Here is a 12,230-nt window from a genome sequence, read left to right as displayed (position 1 = left end):
TTCTTCGTGAGTGTGCTCATGGCTTCCTGTGTCCCTGTGAGGCCTGGTAACACACTGTGCAAGGGGCAGCTGCTGAAGCGTGTCGACTGACAGACACGCTTCACACTTTTGTTTTTTTTGATCCTTGACTGAGGATCCTTTTATAATGTCGTCATTGAGTTTTTAAAGTGTATGAATATAATAAATGTAGAGTGTTGGTAACAATTACCTTTACTTTAGAAAGGAGCATTGACTGCCTCTAATGATCTGATGGAAAACTTACATCTTTAAAATACCAGACACTACTGCAAACCTTGTTGTCATCTGTAGAATAAAAGAGGAAGGCCCGCTGGGTCTTCAGCTCAGCTGTGCCCTGGGACGGTCCGCTAGGCTGATAATGAGCTTCATGAGGATGGAAACTTTGAGAACAAAGTTCTCTTGTTCCAGCACTGAGGAGCATTTCGTACGCATTTATTAAACATTTGAAGGAATCAGTTAATGGATGCCGTTGTGAAGATGTAGTCTGGCTTTCATGGTTTTTTTTTTTTACGTTTATTTATATTTGAGACAGAGCATGAACGGGGGAGGGGCAGAGAGAGAGGGAGACACAGAATCGGAAGCAGACTCCAGGCTCTGAGCCATCAGCCCAGAGCCCGACGCGGGGATCGAACTCACGGACCGTGAGATCGTGACCTGAGCTGAAGTCGGATGCTCAACCGACTGAGCCACCCAGGCGCCCCATGGCTTTCATGGTTTTAGCAGCCATGACGACAGATGCAGATTATGCTGCTCAGATATTTATGTTTCTTAAAAAAATCTGCATTCCACTTTTTTGTGTGTTCCAGACTGAGACCTTGATTAGATTATTGGCAGTAGATATGGGGAAGGAGTAATTGACAGATACTAGGAAATGAAGTGATTGTATCTTAGGGTGAAGAAGAGGAAAGTTTCAAGATTTTTTTTTTTTTTAATTTTTTTTTTTTAACGTTTTTATTTATTTTTGGGACAGAGAGAGACAGCATGAACGGGGGAGGGGCACAGAGAGAGGGAGACACAGAATCGGAAACAGGCTCCAGGCTCTGAGCCATCAGCCCAGAGCCCGACGCGGGGCTCGAACTCACGGACCACGAGATCGTGACCTGGCTGAAGTCGGACGCTCAACCGACTGCGCCACCCAGGCGCCCCTCAAGATTTTTTTTTTTAATGTTTATTTATTTTTGAGAGAGAGACAGAGCTCCAGCAGGGGAGGGGCAGAAAGAGAGGGGGACACAGAGAATCCAAAGCAGTTTCAGGCTCTGAGCTGTCAGCACAGAACCCGACTGGAGGCTCGAACTCACGGAGCATGAGCTCATGCCCTGAGCCGAAGTCAGCTTCACCAACTGATCTACCCAGGCGTCCCTCAGGATGGTTTTTTAACAGGTGATTGGACCAGCTAGATCCAGAATCCTGTTCAGTGAGAAGAATCTATTGGTGCTGGTTTTAACACCAGGACATAAATGTTAGAAGAATTCATCCCAGATGTTTTTCATTAGTATTTTGTGTTCTTAGGCACCGTCCTTCCAGCATTTCTCAAACTTCCTGCAGACGTTCTCAGGCAAGAGCAGGAGCGTGACGTGCTACTTTGGGAGTTGAGGGTGGGAGTCAGATCATAGTGACCCCACGGGAAACCTGCTCCTATTAGGAATAGATGCAAGCCTGACATTCAGTGCTATGCTCTATTAATGCTGTTGTTTTGGTGGTTTGGTTTTGTATTAATGTTTGCCATGACTTGATCATTGAGTGCCCCCCACGTGGATGTATCATTTCTAACCTTTGATGTCACAGAGCCCTGGAGCACTGCTGTTAGTTTTCTCACAACTGGAGAGAGCATGGGTCCAAAATTTACTTCTGGTGAAATATAAACTTTTTTAATATCTTAAACAAAAACAGTTGTTTACGTAACGAGTGAAAACTACATTCCATCAAGAAACTGATCCAGAAATTGCACTTTGAGAAGTGACGTGTGTAATCAGTGTGGCAGGTGTCAAGTCTGCTAGCAGGGACATGTGCAGTTCCAGGCATTAAAGACTCAGATATGGGTCTCAGGTTTGCCTACAGGCTGGTTTTGGTTGCTTTGCTCTCATTTACTCAGGTTGTAGACCTTGCAGATCTGTGGTGATTAAGAGATAGTAATACAGAACTTTTTCTTTACTAGTTTTGTAGGAAACTGTGAGATTGATTTGGAGATCAAGCGATATTTTTGTAGAGCTGGTGTGCAAAGTATACAGGTAAGGTTTTTAAAGTTTCATAGTCTTCCAAAATTCCCTATGCTGTATTCAAAAATAAAATTGTGAAGTTTTTATTAACTGAGAATTTCTTTGAAGTTTAAGTTTTTTATTTGTAGGTTATTCTTGAGAGAAACCTGAAGTCAAATGCTCAGAAGTCACTAAGACGATCATGTGTCCTCCTTCTTGAGTCAGTAAATGGCCTGTGGAATTGTCTTCTGTGACATGTTTTGGTTTCCCATTTGAATTTAGATTCATGGTACAATGCGGGTGATCCTGGAACCGTTGATTGGAGACATGCCCTTAGTGGGAGCCTTGTCTATCTTCTTCCTTAGGAAACCAGTAAGTCGATGCTGATTTCATTTTTCCTATTCATTGGCAAGACTCTGTAAAGCAGAGAAATAGTCTGTCCCTCACTCTCTTTTCCCTTTTCTGACATATGAATTCTGTGTTCATACCTCTTTAAAATGCTCTCAATGGAGGGCTTCATCTCTTAATAGCTTTTTTCCTGATTATAAAATAGTGTTTGTTACAGAAAATTCGAAAATAGACTTTTTATGTAGTATTTATTTATTTATTTATTTATTTATTTATTTTTAAAGGTTTGTTTAGTTTTGGGAGGTGGGGACCGAGGACCCAAAGCAGGCTCTGCACTGAGCCTGGAGCCTGGTTGGGATTTTCTCTCTCCCCCTCTGCCCTTCCCTGCTCGTGTTCTTTCTCTCTCTCAAGATAAATAAATTAATTTAAAAAAAGACTCCCTCTTCCCCTCCCTTTGACTTCTAAGGCTCCTCCCCCTCACCTGGGTGGTCCTTACCTATAAGGCTCCTCCTTACCTGGATTCCTGCAGCCTCTGACTGGCTTCCTGTCTTGGCCCTGTCTTCCGTAGACTTCACCACTGGGGTATCTTCCCAGGGTGCAGGTTGACCCACTAGGGAGCATCTCTCCCTCACAGTCCTCATGGTAGAGGTGGGGTCTCTCTCCAGCCTCCTTTGCTGGCACTGCCCCTGGTGAGCATCCCAGTTTCCAGCCTCAGGGCAGAATCATAATCCAAATAGTACCAACCCCATTATCTCTCACTGCCTCCTGTTGTCTTTTCCTTCTCCCAGAACACTGTCTTCATCCCTGTGTGTCCTTTCCAGAGACAAAGGTGGTCAGCTTTCCCTGTGTTCCTTTGATGCCGGACTGCCCTGTGAATTCTGGCACACTTCTTGTTAACTCTTTCAAAGCCACGGCCCCATCTGTCTCCATACAGTTTAGTAAATGTCTGATGGGTGCATTCATCTGTTTCTCAAATATCTTTCCATGATATGCCACTTTTGTTACCTTTGTGAGTCCTTTCTGGAGGTACCATTAACATCATGTATAGTTTAAAACGGAAACGTTAATTTTTATAATTTTATTTCAATAACTTAATGCAAATTATTGTTGGGTTTTTAAAATACGGGTTTATTTAGACTAGACTACAAGTGGTATTTTTTCTGTATGTAAAAACACAAGAGTTAAGTGTCTTTAAGTTGCTGCTAAAATTGCTGTTCTGATTTGCTTTTTATCGCTTAAATAATGGGCTTATTTTTAATGTATTTTAACTACACAACACGCAGTGAAATTAAAAAGGCATTAAGGAATCTCTTAAAATTCAGTTTCTTAAAATTTTAAGAAATGAAGAGCTCTATAAAAGATTTACAATTCATGGGGCTTTTTCTACATACCAGTTATTTAAAAGCCTTTATGTTTAAGAAACTTTCTTCATTAATGAATATAAAAAAACTAATCTTTAGCAGATGGCAAAGTATTTTTAATTTACAGGAAATTTTTAACAATTAAAAGAAAGACCTTTTTTCAGTTCAGAAAACAATGAAATCCATATCTTTAAATCTCCCTCAAAACTTAGCAATACTCTTCCTTAGGTTGGATCTTTCATAGGGTTATTAACTTTAAAAATAACGTTGTAATATAACTTCCAAACAAAATCTTAGTGTCAGAAATGGAGGAGTCTGTGAAAAGTTCAGAATCATTCATTTCCTTATATGGCAAGTAAAGTCTCCAAACATATGCTTTGGAGAGAAGGGATTTTTTTTTTTTTTCAGTTATTTTCAACTGGAAAATATGAGTACAGAACTCACTGCTAGCTGCCAAGTAACTCCTTGTCACCCCAAGGAAAAATACAGCTAGAAAGATTGGGGGGGGATTGACTAAGCAGATGATATAAAAGTATAATGCCAGAGACTCTTATGAAACCTTTGCACATTTTTGTTCTTGTTGATTTGTTTAGTTTTGTTGGTGTGCTACCTGCTTAAAAAAAAGAACTAAAAGTTTCTAAAGTGACCAACTTTTTTGGAGCACAGTGAAGGCGGTGTGGTTAAGTGACAGACTTGGGTGTCCTCCGGCCTGGTCTTCCACACCTGGTCTTCCTCTTCTGACCGTGTGCTTTGCATGGTTTGTTTCACCTCTGTAAGCCCAGGTTTCCCCATCTGAAATGTGGAGATGAAACGTCAGTGGGTGTGTCCCCATCTGTAACATGGGAACTACTGCCTCACAAGATTAAATGCCAGTAGGTGCCTGGTGCATAGGAAGTCCTCAGATTTTTACGAAATCAAATATTTTCCTACATTCAGGTTTAGCATTCGGGTGGGTCTTAACCGCGGAAGTCAAGGTTTGGTGAACACAATAACTTAAGTGAAGGTTCTGGTAAGGGCTGGAACAAGCCAGTGTCTCCCCCTGACACGTGTCCTGGGAGCTGGCCACTCACACTAACACGACTGTTGTTGTAATTTCCTCAGGCACGTGCGCATAGGGTCCCTTTGGTATCCTCAGTTCTTTCTTTCCCTGGGGTACAGATTCGCCTAGAGTAAATCCAGGAGATGATCTGGGGGGTGCTGAGAATGCGTTTATCCTAAGAGGGTCCTCCCAGCTAGCAGACAGCATACGTACTTCCTGAGTCTTTGAACCACAGATTGTATTTCTCCATCTGTAAAAATGGAAATAACATCTTCCTTTTACAGTGATTGTGAGAAGAACTTGAGTCCTGTTAGCTACAACTCCAGCAACTGAGATCCCTTAAAGGAGGGGGAAAAAGGAAAGCCTTCATTTAAGTGAAATTAGTGTGTATTTGTCTCTCTCAAAACCTACTGGAATGCAGAGCTTGAAAGCCTTTGTGACTCTCGTCCGTGCCTGTTAGGCCTTTGCTCCATGCTCTCTCCCCTCTGAGACCACCTTCCTCGGGTCCTCCCGTCCACAGGCCAGAAACAAGGCTGCCAGTATACTCAAGAGGCGGTGCTCCCCTTCCTGGCTCCCCTTTCCTGTTCCGTCTGGGTCAGATACAGACCCCTGGCCCAGCTGGGAGGAGGAACGTTGCAGTGTATGAATCAGGCTCCTGGAAGCCAATTCCTGCAGCCCTGTGTGGAAAGGAAGGGCTGGCCAGACATGCCCACTGGAGTCCACCGGACAGGAGAGGGTCCCAGACTTAGAGCACACATCAAGTCACTTGGGAGCTTTGAGGGTATTTGTCCTGGCGGGTGTTCTCCGAGTGTCTTCTTGGATCTCTGCTTCGATACCTTTTGTTGCTTTGGATAGTCTAGCCCTACCCCCAGTAGTTGGGATGAGGGAGCTCCCCATTGCCCTCATCTGTCCTGAGTCTTGGGGCTGGCCCTCTTTCAAGTGATCTCGCCTTCTCATGCGCGTCTTTGCTGGATCTTATGCAGGAGTGAGTGCTCACACCTACCTCCAGCAGTACAGGGTCTAATGGTCAGGGCCTGGGATGGTGTCCTGTGCTCCTCAAGACACAGCGTGTGTTTTCTTCTCGCCCCCCAGCTGCGGTGAGCCTTCAGCTGTGTGTCCCTCCTCCCAGTGGCTTCTCTTCCTTACAGTGGAAGGTGGCGTTTGTGTCTCCTGAAGCAGCTGCTTCCTCCCTGGCCTCACCCCTGCAAGAGACGCTTTCCCCAGTCTCTGCGGCACACAGGCACTGCTCTGCCCACAGTGGGTTGCAGATGCCCCGTGTCTGGATTTACGCTGGCTCACCTGAACTGGCCTTTAACAGTCAGGATCTAGCTGGAACCTCTCAGTTGCCCTGTGGTACCTCAGCCACTCTCGGAGTCTCCCAAAAGGAAGGGCTGGTGGCCCTGTCACCTCCGCTGTCTGGCACATTCAACAGTGATGCTCTTTGCGGTTTTCGACATCCTGGAAAGAGCATCACCTCGGGGAATCTGGAAGTCCCAGGAGTAACAAAATAAGGAGAACATTCTTGACTTGACCGTCAGTGAAAACTGACTAACTGCAAAACTCTGGAGAGGGGCGGGAGGCACCAGTCTGTATTTTACCAGGCTTCCCAGATGATTCGTGGTCTGTACTGTACAACTTAGTGCAGCTAGAACACTGGCAATAGTAAGTGTGAAATCAGTTGACTGTATGTTTTACTGCGTCCATCAGACCATGCATTTCTGGAAAAGCAGCGAGGAGAAAGGCGTGTCTGTGGTTTTCACGACATGAGCAGATGGGTTTGTGTCGTTCCAGTGGAACCGGAACCACGCTACTGATCCCATTTCTCCCAGAAGAGTGACAGCAGCCCGAGAGAGTGATTGGGAAATCCGTCCCACTGGCTCTTGAATTTCTCCCAGAGAGCTTAGTCCCCAGGGCAGGGGCTGGGCGGGGCGGGGTGGGGGCCGCGACCTGGGTCCCGGCCCTCTCGTGGCTGCCTTCTCAGCCCTCACACTCACACGTGCCTTCACGCTCACACTTGTTCTCACGCACTCGTCCTCTCGCATGCTCGTTACCTTGCACTCGTTCTCACATACACGCACACTCGTTCGCATGTACACTTCTCGCCACATGCTCATTCTTACACATGGCCTCAAACGTGCGTTCACACTCACTTGTTCTCACGTATGTTCATTCTTACATGTGTTTGTTCTCACATTCCCACACTTACACTTGGTCTCATGTGCACTCATTCTCACGCTCATTCTTACATGTTCTCAGACACGCTTACTCTTTCTCACACTCGTTCTCACACACACGTTCTCACACTCACTCGTTCTTGGGTACATTCACTCTCACACGTGCTCGTTCTCATGCTTGTTCTCACACACGCGTTCTCACGTGTTCACACTCTCACATGAGGGAGTTCTCTCACATAGGTACATTCATTCTCATGCACTTGTTCTCTCACACTCATTCTTACACATACACATATTCTCATATGCTCTCGTGTTCGCGCATACACTTGTTCTCACACAGACGTTAATTCTCTTACACACTTATTCTCTGGTACACTCATTTAAAAAAAATTCTTTTTAATGTTTATTTTTTTTTTAGAGAGACAGAGTGCAAGCAGAGGAGGGGCAGAGAAAGAGAGAGAGAGAGAGAGAGACAGAATCTGAAACAGGCTCCAGGCTCTGAGCTGTCAGCACAGAGCCCGACGCGGGGCTCGAACTCACCGCGAGATCATGACCTGAGCTGAAGTCGGACACTTAACCGACTGAGCCGCCCAGGCGCCCCTCTGATAACACTCATTTTTACACATCGCTCACAAGTCACGGGCTCATTTTCTCACACACAAGTCCTCCCTCCCCTCTCTCATTTCTTCCCCCTCTGTGGCTCTGGGCTCTTCCTGTCCCTATCTCCCCTGTGTTCAAGGATATGACAGCCCGTCCTTCAGGCCCTTGAAAGGGCCCCTTTCTGGGGGCTTGTCTCTTGCATTCACATCCCTTCTCAAACCCAGCTGAATCCTGCCCTTCGTGAATCCTGTTCCTGCCTCCCTGGTGTTTTGTTTCTCTGAGCTGGAGTAACATTTAAATGCATCTCATGTTTTTTTGGTTTTTTTTTAACATTTTATTTATTTTTGAGACAGGGAGAGACAGAGCATGAACAGGGGAGGGTCAGAGAGAGGGCGACACAGAATCTGAAACAGGCTCCAGGCTCTGAGCTGGCAGCACAGAGCCCGATGCGGGGCTCGAACTCACGGACCGCAAGATCATGACCTGAGCTGAAGTCGGCCGCTTAGCCGACTAAGCCACCCAGGCGCCCCCATCTCATCGTTTTGACAGGGGTCATGAGAGTAAGGGGTCATGATGTTTTATAATCTCTAGTTTTTTTAAAAATATTTTTTAATGTTTATTTGTTTTTGAGAGAGAGACAGAGCGTGAGCGGGGGAGGGGCAGAGAGAGAGAGAGGGAGACACAGAAACCCAAGCAGGCTCCAAGCTGTCAACACAGGGCCCAGCGTGGGACTCGAACCCACAAACTGCGAGATCATGACCTGAACGGAAGTCTGATGTCAACTGACTGTGCCACCCAGGCTCCTCTATAATCTCTAGTTTTAATGTCGCTTCCAGGGGACCCATTAATCTTTGGATGTTTCCCAAGCTTTCTGATTGAACAACATGCCCCAGGCTCATTAGTCTGGAATCAGCTGTTTCTTCAGAATCCCTTGGAAAATGTGTTTAGAGGTCATGATCAGGGCGCTGGCCACTGCCCATTGCCCCACTGCCATTTGCTTCTGCACCTGTTCTTTCGGTGGGGGATGGGCACCCAGTATGAGGGGATGGGTGGGGGAGGCGCCAGCATGAGTTTATATTGGTAGTTGCAATAAATTTGTATTTCATTTCTCTTACTCTGAAAAATAGTTTTTCAGTACTTCTTAAATTTTTTTAAGTTTTGGTCTGTCCAAAACAAACTTTTGACTCTTCTGGTTCATACTTGTTTATAACTATCCACTTCTCAAAGGGATTTGAGAAGTTTTATTGCTGCAGCTATATGGGTAATTGAGATCATGCCATTTCTTATAGTATTTCTTCCAAAAATATAAAGCACAAGTCAGTGTTTCTAATCAAGCTTTTTTTTTTTTAACCTGTCTATATCCACTAAACGGAATCTTTTTTTTTTTTTTTAATTTTAATGCTTATTTATTTTTCAGACAGAGACAGAGCATGAATGGAGGAGGGTCAGAAAGAGAGGGAGACACAGAATCCAAAACAGGCTCCAGGCTCCGAGAGGTCAGCACAGAGCCTGACGCGGGGCTCGAACTCACGGACTGTGAGATCATGACCTGAGCCAAAGTCGGACACTTAACCGACTGAGCCACCCAGGCGCCCCCAGAATCTTTTTTTTAAATGTTTTTATTTTACTTTTGAGAGAGAGAAAGCATGAGAGGGAGAGGGGCAGAGAGAGAAAGGGGGCGACACAGAATCCAAAGCAGGCTCCAGGCTCTGAGCTGTCAGCGCAGAGCCCGACGTGGGGCTCGAACCCACAAACTGTGAGATCATGACCTGAGCTGAAGTCAGAAGCTTAACTGAACTACCAGGTGCCCCTGAATGGAATCTTATCTTAGCCAACTATGTAAGAATTATTCTAAGTAAATACCCAAATACCCACTAGAAAAATGAGCAAAATAAGATACAAGTAATGAATGGATAGAACGTGTTCCGCTAATATCAGGAAAATGCAAATTGAAACAGTGATAAAGTACCATTTTTTTAACTACCAGGTGTACTGACTTTTACTGTCAGTTTTTGATGAGGGTAAAAAAAAGAACATTTTATACATTTTGGGTGGGAATTTAAATCAGTACAGCATTTTTTTCTTTAGGGCAACTGGGTAGCATCTGTCAACAAAAAATGAACATATGGGGGCACCTGGCTGGCTCAGTCAGTGGGGTGTGCGACTCTTGATTTGGGGGATGTGAGTTCAAGCCCCACATTGGCTATGGAGATTATTTTTAAAAAATAAAGATCTTTGGGGCACCTGGGTGGCTCAGTTAAGCATCTGATTCTTAATTTCAGTTTAGGTCATGATCTCACGACTCGTGGGATTGAGCCCCACATCGGGCTCTGCGCTGACAACACAGATCCTGCTTGGGATTCTCTCTCTCTCTCTGCCCTTACCCTGCTCGTGCTCCCTCTCTTTCTCAAAATAAACTTAAAAATTTTTTTAAATAAAGGAATTTAAACTAAAATAAAATTTAAATTAAAAAAAAATTTTTTTTAACATTTATTTATTTTTGAGACAGAGAGAGACAGAGCATGAACGGGGGAGGGGCAGAGAGAGAGGGAGACACAGAATCGGAAGCAGGCTCCAGGCTCTGAGCCATCAGCCCAGAGCCTGACGCGGGGCTCGAACTCACGGACCGTGAGATCGTGACCTGAGCCGAAGTCGGACCCTCAACCGACTGAGCCACCCAGGCGCCCCAAAAACTAAAATTTTTTTAAAAATGAGTGTATATCTTTGACCAAAACTTTCACATTTTACATGCTAGTCTACATATGCTATAAGAACACGTATGTAAGATTTTCACTGAATCATAACTTATAATAAAAGAGAAATTATAAATACTCTAAGGGCTCATCAATAGGAAAGTTATATAAATTATTATTTGATTTTACTGGAGGAAACTGATATTATCTAAAAGCAAAACAAAAAAAGAGATGATTCTCCAGGTACCAATAAAGGACAGTGGCTTTGATTTTTCCCAAGCGAAAAGCAAGGTAAGGTATAGGACAGTATTACATACTACCTCATTTTGTTTATAAAGACACCTGTATGATTTGATAATTGGAAATAATCTGGATACTTAATATTTTTGCCCTTTCTTTTTTAAAACAGCTGATAGAAATTAATTGGACAGGACTGACTAATCTTCTCGATATCCCTGGATTAAAGTAAGTATGATGTCATGGCCTATGGTTAGCTTGTTTATGATGTAACGTGCAGTTCTAGTGTCATGGGAATAGCACAGAACGGGTAAGGCCTGTGTCCAAGGCAGACTCTGAGCCTTTTCACAAGCTCTCACATGTGACTCAGGTGAAGAGACTCAGATTCCTGAGACCTGCGTCTGAGGCATGGGGACCAACTGAGTGAAAGGCGAGTGGGTGAGAGTGTTAGACTGGGTCCCTCACCCTTCATTTCACTTTTTACTCACATGAGGCATCTTTCCAGCTTTGGTGGGTTTGTTTTTTTTATTTTTTTACTTTTTTTTTTTTTTAAGTAGGCTCCATGTCCAAAGTGGAGCTTGAACTCATGACCCTGAGATTAAGAGTCACATGCTCTACCAACTGAGCCAGCCAGCTGCCCCAAGTCCCCAAGTGTTGGTGTTTTAGAAAAGTAGCAGCCTTTTAATAACTTGTAAGTTAATTTTTAAATTCGGTTTTTATTATTTTCCCAGAAAAATAAAGGAAACTTCAAAAATGAGTATATATTATAAAACTAGCCTTCTGGGTTGTTTTCAGGCTGTGCTGCTGCCTTCCGTTCCTCCAGCATCCCCTCCCGGAAGGCAGGTGTAGGCACTGGCCTGGGAACATGTAGTATCACCCAGGAGTCTGGGTGTGAGAGCTGAGAAACCTGGAGTTTCTGCCTTGTGTCCCTGGGAGTCCTTCGTTACTCTGTAGCAGTCTCACATTTAAAACATGAGGGAATTTGGGGCACCTGGGTGGCTCAGTTGGTTAAGCATCCAACTTCAGCTCAGGTCATGATCTCACAGTTCATGGGTTCGAGCCCCACATCTGGCTCTGCGCTGACAGCTCAGAGCCTGGAACCCACTTCAGATTCTGTGTCTCCCTCTCTCTCTGCCCCTCCCCCACTCATGCTCTGTCTCTCTCTGTCTCAGAAATAAACATTAAAAAAATTTTTTATAAACATGAGGGAATTTGCCTAAAACAAGCTTATGAAACTGTGAAGGGCACATTCCTGCTGTGAGGGAAATGAAGGCTTCCTCATTGGGTCACAGCCATCTGTCTTATCTAATGGAAGGCAACTGTTTGTGGCAAACCTGTTAGTTGTTGCCAAGCAGAAGGTTCTAGAATCCTGCCTTTGCTGTTTACTTTTGTATTTTAGGGTTGCACTATATCACTTATTGGTTACAGTTACATATGTTCCTGGTAGATAACGTTTTAATGGTTTTTTTTCTAAAATAACTCAGAAATTAAAAATTTTTTTTCTATTCCTGTGTGTTTGTTTATGCCCCTAAAATGGTAATTGGAAAGAACTTTATTTTGTTTCA

At 44.3% G+C, this 12,230-nt stretch overlaps 1 protein-coding gene across 4 annotated transcripts in view; it reads left to right on the top strand.

Moving 5' to 3' along the window:
- Positions 1-12,230, top strand: part of ESYT2 (extended synaptotagmin 2) — an 82,995-nt gene that overhangs the window by 35,121 nt on the left and 35,644 nt on the right. For all 4 annotated transcript variants that reach the window (XM_043590059.1, XM_043590060.1, XM_043590057.1 and 1 more), the window contains exons 5-7: positions 2,174-2,246; positions 2,496-2,585; positions 10,838-10,893. In XM_043590059.1, coding sequence (XP_043445994.1) covers positions 2,174-2,246; positions 2,496-2,585; positions 10,838-10,893 — 219 coding nt within the window. The remainder of the gene's footprint in view (positions 1-2,173; positions 2,247-2,495; positions 2,586-10,837; positions 10,894-12,230) is intronic.

The sequence above is a fragment of the Prionailurus bengalensis genome, chromosome A2 (genome assembly GCF_016509475.1).
Source record: "Prionailurus bengalensis isolate Pbe53 chromosome A2, Fcat_Pben_1.1_paternal_pri, whole genome shotgun sequence".
Classification (NCBI taxonomy): Eukaryota; Metazoa; Chordata; class Mammalia; order Carnivora; family Felidae; genus Prionailurus; species Prionailurus bengalensis.
This window is presented reverse-complemented; position numbering and strand designations above follow the sequence as displayed.